Source organism: Xyrauchen texanus, chromosome 17, assembly GCF_025860055.1.
Source record: "Xyrauchen texanus isolate HMW12.3.18 chromosome 17, RBS_HiC_50CHRs, whole genome shotgun sequence".
NCBI classification, from domain to species: domain Eukaryota; kingdom Metazoa; phylum Chordata; class Actinopteri; order Cypriniformes; family Catostomidae; genus Xyrauchen; species Xyrauchen texanus.
The window spans coordinates 27,450,644-27,460,706 of NC_068292.1; the positions used below are offsets into that span (position 1 = coordinate 27,450,644).

General features: G+C 36.5%; 1 protein-coding gene across 1 annotated transcript in view; it reads left to right on the forward strand.

Annotated features, from left to right (window-relative positions):
• Positions 1 to 6,184, forward strand: part of LOC127657983 (integrin alpha-8-like) — an 89,486-nt gene extending 83,302 nt beyond the window's left edge. The window contains exons 28-30 of the mRNA XM_052147028.1: positions 584 to 685; positions 2,289 to 2,411; positions 4,647 to 6,184. Coding sequence (XP_052002988.1) covers positions 584 to 685; positions 2,289 to 2,411; positions 4,647 to 4,736 — 315 coding nt within the window. The 3' untranslated portion in view covers positions 4,737 to 6,184. The remainder of the gene's footprint in view (positions 1 to 583; positions 686 to 2,288; positions 2,412 to 4,646) is intronic.
• Positions 6,185 to 10,063: the final 3,879 nt, after the last annotated feature.

Here is a 10,063-nt window from a genome sequence, read left to right on the forward strand (position 1 = left end):
CTTTTGATTAGTTCTGCAATCCTTCCCTGTAATTGCAAGTATGACAGCATGTTTTAATAGTTGATCTAATTTATAATTTATTAGCAAAAGTGCTCATTTCCGTGAATCAGTTAAAACTGTCCTTTTCAATAATTTCATTAAAAATTTTAGTGATTTGTTTGCATAATCACTCAAAATTTTCACTAAATTATCAGTGAAATTTGTAATGTATGTTTTTAATAATATTTTTGAAAATACAGTATATACATATTTATGGAAAATATTGTTGTATGAGAGGTACATACAGTATGTGTGATTCTGAAGGACAGCAGTGCTTCGTGCATGTGTGTGTTACACCATGATCGTAGTTTAAAAAGTGTTTTAAGTTTTTGTTTTGATGCTCTTTTGACCACTGCTCCTCTCTAAGCCTCATCCATGCTGGAGCCATTACAACACAACACCCTGTTGAAAACTGCCATGTGCGTCCTGTTAATGTTAATCTGACAGTTTTCATATTCAGTGAAGGGCTGGCCTCTATCCTTTGCTTTCCGGAATGTTTCCATGTGTGTTCTATTTACGCTAATCCAAAGCTTTCCTCTCACAGAGACGGAATGACCACTACACGCTAAACTCTACAGTGTCCTTCCGAGTGATGACCATGCCTTACCGGATCAATGCCCATACACTCCCACAACAGAGCAAATCAGTGAGTAATCTGGTTTATGTGCAGATTGCAAAAAGTAAAAACAGTACAGAAAAGGCAAAAGAAGCCAAGTGGATCAGAGCAAGAAAATAGTGACAAAATCATGGCTAGGGGTAAAGCTAGAGTAAACACTGCTGAGCTCTGTCTGTTTAGCTTCAATAAGAAAGGTAGTTTGGAGCATGCAAGTAAATTCAAAATACTCATTTGTCATTGTTTCTTATTTAGAAGGGGGTAGAGAGGGGAGTAGTTACCGTTCCTAGCTCTGGCAAACTTTGCAGATTTCCGTAAACAGCGTTTTTATTATTGTTATTATTATTATTATTTTAATTATTCTCATTTACTGATTAGATATAATTTTTATGTGGGGTTATTGTTATTTTTATTGTTCAAAATGCCGATGTTTTCTTTCATCTATTCTATACAACATTGATTTTTCTATTAAAATCATGGTTTGGTTAAAGGTTTTTGGTAAGGGTTTAAACTTAGGAAACAGTGTGATAATATCATTAATTGCTTTGTTAGTTTGCAAGAAAAAGTCATAAGTTTTTGTATGAGCCATCGTATATGACTTCTCATCAGACTGGGCTTGTTAAAAACGTTGGGACTGTGAAGTAGACTCGAGGCAAATGTCTATCATAATCACGTGAAAAATGAAAAGCACAGTGATTGCACAACTGATAACGTTAGTGTTAGTAAACAAACATGTCCACAACACACTCAGTGGTGCTGTGAACTCTTTACCACCGCCTCTTTTATGACCTGAATGAATAGATCAATTAATGTTAAGTTATTTATTTTAATTTACCTCAGCAAATGCAGATGTCCTTGCTGATGCTGTACATGTTCGTTTGGGAAGGAGGGCTTAAATCTATGGCATGCATTTCACAAGATTTCTTTAAAGATTAAAAAAAGAGACAAAATCTTGCCTGTATCATCTCTGGGTTCCTTGTTTCACTATTGAGCGCAACAGTGCCCCCGCCCACTTATTCAGTATCTGAGTTCAGGAATAATGTGAAGAGATCAAGGTGTTGCCCTGGCCTTCAGATTCCCCAGATCTCAATCTGATTGAGCATCTGTTGGATGTGCTGGACCAAGAAGTTCAACCCACAGCAGCTCCACCTCGCAACTCAGAGGGCTTGAAGGACCTGCTGCTAATGTCTTGGTGCCAGATAGCACAGGACACCTTCAGGGGTCTTGTAGAGTCCATACCTTGGTGGGGAGGCACTGTTTTGGCAGCATAAGAAGGTCCAACAGCATGTTAGGCAGGTGGTTATAATGTTTTGGCTCATCAGTGTACCAACGATGAACAACCTCGGAGCTCAAGGTAGGTCTGTCTTGAAATGTTTATAAGTTATCATTGAAAATCAATTAATCTATGGAAAAATTGAAAGGGATTTTTACTTCCGGAACCAGACTGTTGCGCTTTATAGTAAGTCTCCTGGCAACAACGTTTTTAACATGTTTTTTTTTTGTTTTTTTATAAAATTCAGCTTAAAATACTCAAACACATATGACTCCCATAGACTCTCATTGTGTGCTAATATTCTAGTTATATCAGTGCACGTGAAATATTAATGACCTCTTTGTTTGTGCTTGTGTTTTTGAGGTTGGTACGTTTGTGGTGTGGGCGATTCCTGATCTTTCCTTTGCTATACCCTTGTGGGTCATTATTCTGGCTATACTGCTGGGACTGCTGGTGCTGGCTGTGCTAAGCCTAGCAATGTGGAAGGTTGGCTGACCTAACAAACACACTCACACTGACCCTCATGGGCTCTGCACATACAACTGTGAACACCGTACTCATCTGTCACATGTAGTTCATGTTCTTACTTTTATTCATCCTGTGTAAATAAACACTCCAGTCTTCAATCGAATCTGTGCCAAGGAACAAACACAGGCTCTCAAAGTGTGCTTATGAGTTTGTTTATATTAAAAAGTCCTTAAGAAAAGAAAAATGGGTCTCTGTAACAAAATTCCTGCCTCAGTGAAATAGCAAAACAAAGGAAGTCCAGGGGGTAGAGAGAGAGAGAGAGAGAGAGAGAGAGAGAGAGAGAGAGATGGCTGTTAGAGTTTAGGTTTGAGGGAAGGAGATTTTAAAGAAAAGGAAATGGAGGTGGGGGTCAGAGGATGTGATGTGAACAGAGGTATGGAGAAACATGGGAGAACTTGATGACAATTTGGCAAATCAGACTAACAGATAAAGCAGAAAAGGAGGTATGAGAGAGAGTGATAGGGAGAGAACACTGTTGCAGTTGGGCATTAATGAGCCATTTTGATGGTATCAATGTTTTGCCTACAGGGCTGTTCTCAGGCTCTTGATTGAGTCCTTATGGAGGGGACCTGCCCTAATTGACTAAAATGCACAAATACACAACTCTCTGTCATGCACAAGTGTCAGTCAGATGCTAGGAGGGACTTTTTAGAGCAGCTGAGACTCTAGATTTAAGTTTAACATACACCATTATAAAATTTATTGATAGTGTCACAAAGAAATGGGTAGAAATGTGAGGAAAACTTGTATTCTTATACATTCTAGTGATATAGTGAAATGACTCCCTCTTGTGGTAAAATATATTAAAATATTTATTAACGTTTTTCAACATCCAGCATTTACTCAATTATGTGGATTTAGGGTGCATGAAATGTAAGCTATGGAATTAGCCTTAGCAAGACAAATTTGTATTAATCCACCATTTTATTTAAAAAATGTATTTTCCATCAAATCATTATAACCACTGAATTCCATTCAACACTATACACAATTTGGAATGTGGTAGAAATGACAAAGTGGTGAGAATTTGTATGACATTTTCATGATTTTGTCATTTGGAAAAAAAATACAAAATGTACTGTTGGACATTGATAATAGACAAATAAATTAAAAAAAACAGTGTGAAAAATGCTTTAATGAGTCTTTACTTTCTAGAACTTCACTGTGCTAAAAGTGCTAGAAGTTGAAGAAACCACCATGGGAAACTGAGGTTGCAGTTCACTTAAATAGTCTTGCGGTGTTAAAAATGAAGTACAAATACTCTAGGTAGTCTCTTAATTTAAGATAAAAACTGTTTAAAATTATTAGATAGTAGTAACAGATTACATGTAATCTGTATTATGTAATCATATTACAATATTAATTTGATTAAATTGCATTTTAAAATACTTGTCGAACTACCGTTACTTTTTTAGAGATTACATGATTACATATTTACAACAGAGGCATCATTTATTCTCTTTCTTCAAACTTTTACATTTTTCATTCTAAATCAGCACACCGCTGATATATGTTCGGTAAGTCTTCCAGTGTTTTCAGAAGAGAAAGGGTTGTGTGTTTTGCACTCAGAACTGATACTTGCTACTAGCCAGCCAGGTGAAGATGGAGCGGTCTAACTCAGCATTTAACTACCGAATCTATAGCAATAATTTCATTTTTACAATGAAATTACACCAATGGTGTGCAGCTCACACACTGAATGAAACTTGACAAAACTTGACACAATTGTTCGTTGTGTGACTCAGTGGAACACTGTTGTTTTTAAATATTCTGCTCTTTTAGAATATTCTTGCTGTTCAAAAGATAATATCTTGCACCTCAGCTTTGGAATAGGTGATGGACTATCAATAAGCAGTAAGGGTTAAAAGTGTTTTAGTGTTTTTAGATGAAAGCTTTGACCTAGGTCCAAGGTTGTCATTGCTGTTGATTTTATGGTAATTAATGTTCTTAATGTTGCTATTGCTTTGCACTTAAAATGAACTTGATGTCTCAGTGTTTTGAATTATAAACTTTGGTCTTAAATTGGCCAGTGTCTAGCCTCTGAGAGCACATCTGTGCAAGTGATCTAGTAGACAAAACATTGGAAGAAATGAATGATGACCGTTATCGCAGGGATCATATTCTCATCCTGCTCTGTTCTTTCATTTTTTCCTCTCCCCACCCCTCTCTCGTCCCACCCACTCTCCCATGCAGTGTGGCTTCTTCGATCGGGCGCGGCCACCGAAAGACAATGATGTGTCGGATCGGGAGCAGCTGACGGCAGAAAAATCTACAGAAGCATGAGAGCAAAAAAGATGAAGAACAAGAATAAAGTGGACATGGTATGAATTGCCATGAAAATAGTGGTGGAGCGACATCCGAGTGTTTTGGGATTTTTGTAGAAGTCTACAGATCCAAACCTCTAAATAAACTACAGCTTCCACACTGCACTGCGATCTGTGAGCTGGGCCACAGTACCACTCAGAAACATTTATAAAGCTTTATTTAAAATAGAGAAAGAGCAAGAACTAAAAACTTTACATTCTTATAGAGTGCAATGTCAGGAGGATCCAACGAGCAATACAATCCCATTGTTAAGGACACCAGGTTCCCTTACTACAATTCACTGTCTGACGATCAACTACAATGACTTCCTGGTAGGCGCGGCTGCAATGAAACACAGTGATAATATCTGATTAAATATTGTTAAACATTATTAGAAGCATTTTTTCAATGGAAATGTCTATATTATCTGACTTATATCACTGTATTAGGTGTCTTGAAACATCTTACGTGTTTCTGTAACAGCACTAGACTCTGTTTGTCAATCATTTTGCGCATGCACAGGACAGCTTACAGCACCTTTAAGATCATATGATCTCAGTCGTCAGCTCAGCACAATGTCTGAATCATTCCACAATACACATCACATTCTTAACTGAACCCTTCAAAAACATTCTATAAGTACACCTAGAATTTCACATTATGCATTGTCAAAAAAGTCAAAAGATAACTGAATATTACAGATAAGTATGGGACTTTGAAAATGATTAAGGTGTAGTGATAAATTCTGTGGTCTGTGGCAGACTAAAATATTAAAATGTATGTAATCTTACATATTGAAGTTTGTAAAATAATTGCTCGGTAAGTTGATGCAAATACAATTAGGACGGGGTGAGTGTGACTAGATATAAATAATGTGTGCAATATTGGGATATTTGTATAGTTAATTCGTGTGTACACTGGCTCCAAAAAACCTGAAGTTCAGGTTGTTTTGTATATAAAGTTTAAAAAAAAAAAGAAACTTATATGTAAAGGGCTGACATTGATTTATTTTTATTTTTTTCCAGACTAAAGTAGGGAACAAAATATTTTGTCTTTAAGCACTCTGAATGCATAGCTAGTAATGCAGTAGGACAACTTATTTTATCGGTTGGGAATTCATATCCTTTCAGGCTGCTGCTCTAAAATGTAGCATTCAGAATGTGTAAATGAAAAAAAACATTTTTTGTTTTTGTTGTTTTTTGTTTTTGTTGCTGGTTTCATATTAATTTTACCACAACCAATGGCTTTCAATATACACAGTATGGACTTATGTATATAAAAACTACTTTAAAATAATCTTGAAGTCATTACAAAACCACATCTTGTCATATTTTCTGTTTTGAAAGGACATGATCAGTGTTTCAGTCCATGAATGATGTGTTGTGATGTGCACCCATGTCTATTTTAAGTTTACACAGACCTGAAATTAAAATGTAATTTGAAATAATTTTTTACCAATGCGTATGGTTTTAATTCTCATATTACTCTAAATTCTGATTGCACATATATCTTGTTAAGATGCAAAAACATAAGATGCATGTTTTATCTGAGCTAAATAACTAAAAGAAAAACTTCAATTATATTTTGAACTTGGGGGGTGGGGGGGGGGTCACTTTTAACCTATGGTCGAGCCTAAACTATTACGGCGTGATTCAGAGGACGACTGATAGATAAGAGGAGTCTAACAGACCGATACATTTCCCATGAACTTTTTTTCTCTTGTCATCTTAAACTCAGCTGTCTCTGAATTTGTTGAAATGACGACAAAACGACTGCTGACCATTTCCCAAGATTATTTTTCGTTCCCTATTTCTTGTGAAATCTTCAAGGATCCTGTGCTGCTTCAGTGTAGTCACAGACTGTGCAGAGACTGTTTTCATCAGTATTGGAGGACCAAGAGCTTTCAAGAATGTTCTCTGTGCAGGAAAAGATCTAACAAAATCCTCCTAAGAAACTCTGTTCTCTGTTTTCATACTGTAACGATGAGCAGGAAGGCAGACGAGGGGCAAGGATCTAAATGCAGGGGTTTTTATTATATTAATAAGATAAACAAAACAGGAACAAACAAAACATCCACGATGGGAAAAATAGAAACAAAAACACGGAAGACATTAAATGGAACAAAACATGAAAGACATAAAAAGGGTTCATGAGTAGGATAGGCACAATGGGGAGCACGGAAACAAGCATCCATAAACATCAACGATAGACAAGGGAATGGAGAACAAACAGGGTATATATACACTGGATACATGATGATGACAAACTACAATCAGGTGAGCACAATGACACAAGGCTGGCAGTGATGAGTGCTGGGGATCATGGGAAATGTAGTTTTAACACGAAGACAGTGAAACACGGGGCGGACAACAAGGAAAACGTGACATGGAATGTGAACAGAGACGGGTGAACAGAAAACACGGGACAGACAACAGGGATCATAACACATACAAAATGGTATTCAAAGTGCTTTACATAAAAAATTATAAAGAAAATATTAAAAAAAAAATTAAAAAAAAAATGTTTAACTAATTAAGAACAAGAAATAAGAATAAAAATCTATCACATAAAATGTAAATTCATTTAAAAAAAAGGATAAGGAAAAGAATACAGAAATAAAATGATACAGTGCAATCAGCAAGTGTAGCACAGTGCTCTGTCAGTAAATGCACTGATAAACAGATGTGTTTTCTGTCTGGTTCCAGCTGTGTGTGGCATTATCGCTAAACACTATCTCACCTTGTTTTGAGTGAACGTTTGATACGTCTAACTGGCTTGATCCTAATGATCTGAGAAGTCTGTTAGGTTTATATTCAACAAACAGCAATGTATTTAGGTCCTAGGCCATTGAGTGATTTAAAACTATGAAAAAAATCAATTCTAAATGTAACTGGAATCCAGTGTATAGACCTGAGGACTGAAGTAATATACTCAGATTCTTTGGTTTGGGTAAACAATCCTGGCTGCAGCATTCTAAATGAGCTGCAGGTATTTTATGGGGGTTTTGGGAAGGCTTGTGAGGAGCACATTACAGTAATCCACCCTGCTAGTAATTAATGCAAGTCTTGACTGGTACAATCATCAAATTATTGATATATTTTTGAGATGATGGTAGGCTGATTTATTTATAGCTAACTACTAAAACTAAGTTCTGACTTCAAAATAACACCAAGATTTCTTACTTGATCTCTTTTTCCTTTAGACCCCTCAGTGTTCCCAACAGGATTTTGTGAGACTGTGGTGGGTGGAACTCTGACCCTCTAGTGTCATGCCCCCACTCACCCCCCCGGAAGAAACTTTTAAAGTTTACATTTTAAAGTTAAATGCATCAATCTGGTGCACTTTGTGAGGCTAGAACCATGAAGAACATTGCGCTCTTGTAAACAATTTTGTACTCTAGTAGTAATTTAATCATAAACACATAGATATGAATTGTGATGACATGGCAAAAAGGTCACACCCACAAAGCATGGTAAACGAGCTGGAGTTTAACACAGTTCACAAATGGTCAAAACACAAAATCGACTAGAGCATACATTTGAGCCAGGGCTTGACATTAAGCACTGTCATGTGCTTGTTCTCTGGACAAATAGATTATTAATTCGCTTTGTAAAAAAGTGACTTGTACAGAGAGAAAAAAGGACGTTTAAGTTACATGCTCAATTAGCATGTCAAAAACATGTTGTATATTTTTCTTAAATTGTGACCGATGCCCAACCTTATAGTGTACCTATGCAATCAACTCAATTCTCTGTGACAGAAATTAAAACTGCACTGGGTAGGGGAGGTTGCTATTGTCATATGGTAATTATTTTATGTTAAATATGGTCTGGGGTGGGTTTCCGATTTCTGAGGCCCCAAGCAACAGAACAACTAGGAGCCCCATTTTGAAAATGTTTGCTTAAACATGATTTTAAATCATAATCTTAAATGAATCCTATCAGCTGTTCTAGCGTAAAATCAAAATGTTTAATTAAATAAAATATAGTTAAATATAATAAAGTGTTTTCCAGTTTTAAAAAAGCAATATTCACCTACATATATTTTTACAAAACAATTTTGTTGTTTTTTTGTGAACAGGGTGTGCAAAAACCTACTAGTTCACCCAGTAATATTTTGGAATTCAGTTGTTAATTATTAATATTATGACCCATCAATTACATGATTTATTGTTGTCCAGTTTGTCATTATAACATGATACAGTTTTATTATTATTACTTTGAGGATTTATACATTAGATTTATGTCTTGTTTACTTCCCCCTGGATCTTATATTCTGATCATGCTGCAGTGTAATGTTCACCATGTTGCAAAAAGACTGTAGGTCTAATTTTTTGTAAGCATCGTAAGCAACATTCGTAACAGTAACAGTAAACGCACAACCATGGCATCCCCTCAGCACACTAGAGCAGAAGGGGGGGGGAAACATTGCCGTTTATCAAGTGCTGAAACTTTTCTTAGTGCAGAAAAATCTGCAATAATGTTAAACCTAACAGTCAATTCTTTGCAACCTGAATGTTAAATCTATGTGACACCTGCGCTAAAAACAGTCTCGCATTGAAAAATGAGGTAGGCCTAACGCGCTGTTGCGGAGTCCTCGCCCCGTGGCCGTCTGCCTGGGGATGGAGGGGTCGCTGCTGGCCGCCAAGAGCCGGAGGAACCTAGCCGTCTGCCGAGAATGGGAGGAGTGGTTTAATAGTGCATTTCTACAATGGCATTGCTTACCAAAATCTATTGCTTTTACATGATGCTGCACCCATACTTCAAGGTGTCAGTATACGTCCAACACAACTGCCATTTTGATTCACAGCATAGGGAGCAAGGGAGCGAGATGAGACGCACCCATTATATCTTTCAAAGTTTTTCTTCATACATTTTCTTTTTAAGGCCACAGTGTTTGGTGAGGATTACCCCCAAAATGTATTGCAATTATCTCAACTGACTTAATTTATGCTGCCAAACTATTAACTTTCTTTCGTTGTTCTTACCCTTTGATAAGACAGCTTTCAATTCTACCTCCTCTTTTGTACTCAAGTCAAGCAGAAGTGCTGACCTCTGAATGTATTTCCAGACCTCAGTACACACTCCAAAGCACAGTGAAAACACAAGGATAACTTGTTGATACCGTAAAGTACTTGTATCTCCAGTGTAAATATTACATTTACATGTATATCTTCAGTGTAGAGCTGGAACAATATTACACTAATATCTCCAGTGTAGAGCTATCGGGCTAACATTTTGACTTTTTGAAAGAAAATAAAATGGGTTTGAAATAACCCTTAGGTCACTTTTTAAAACATTTCTAAA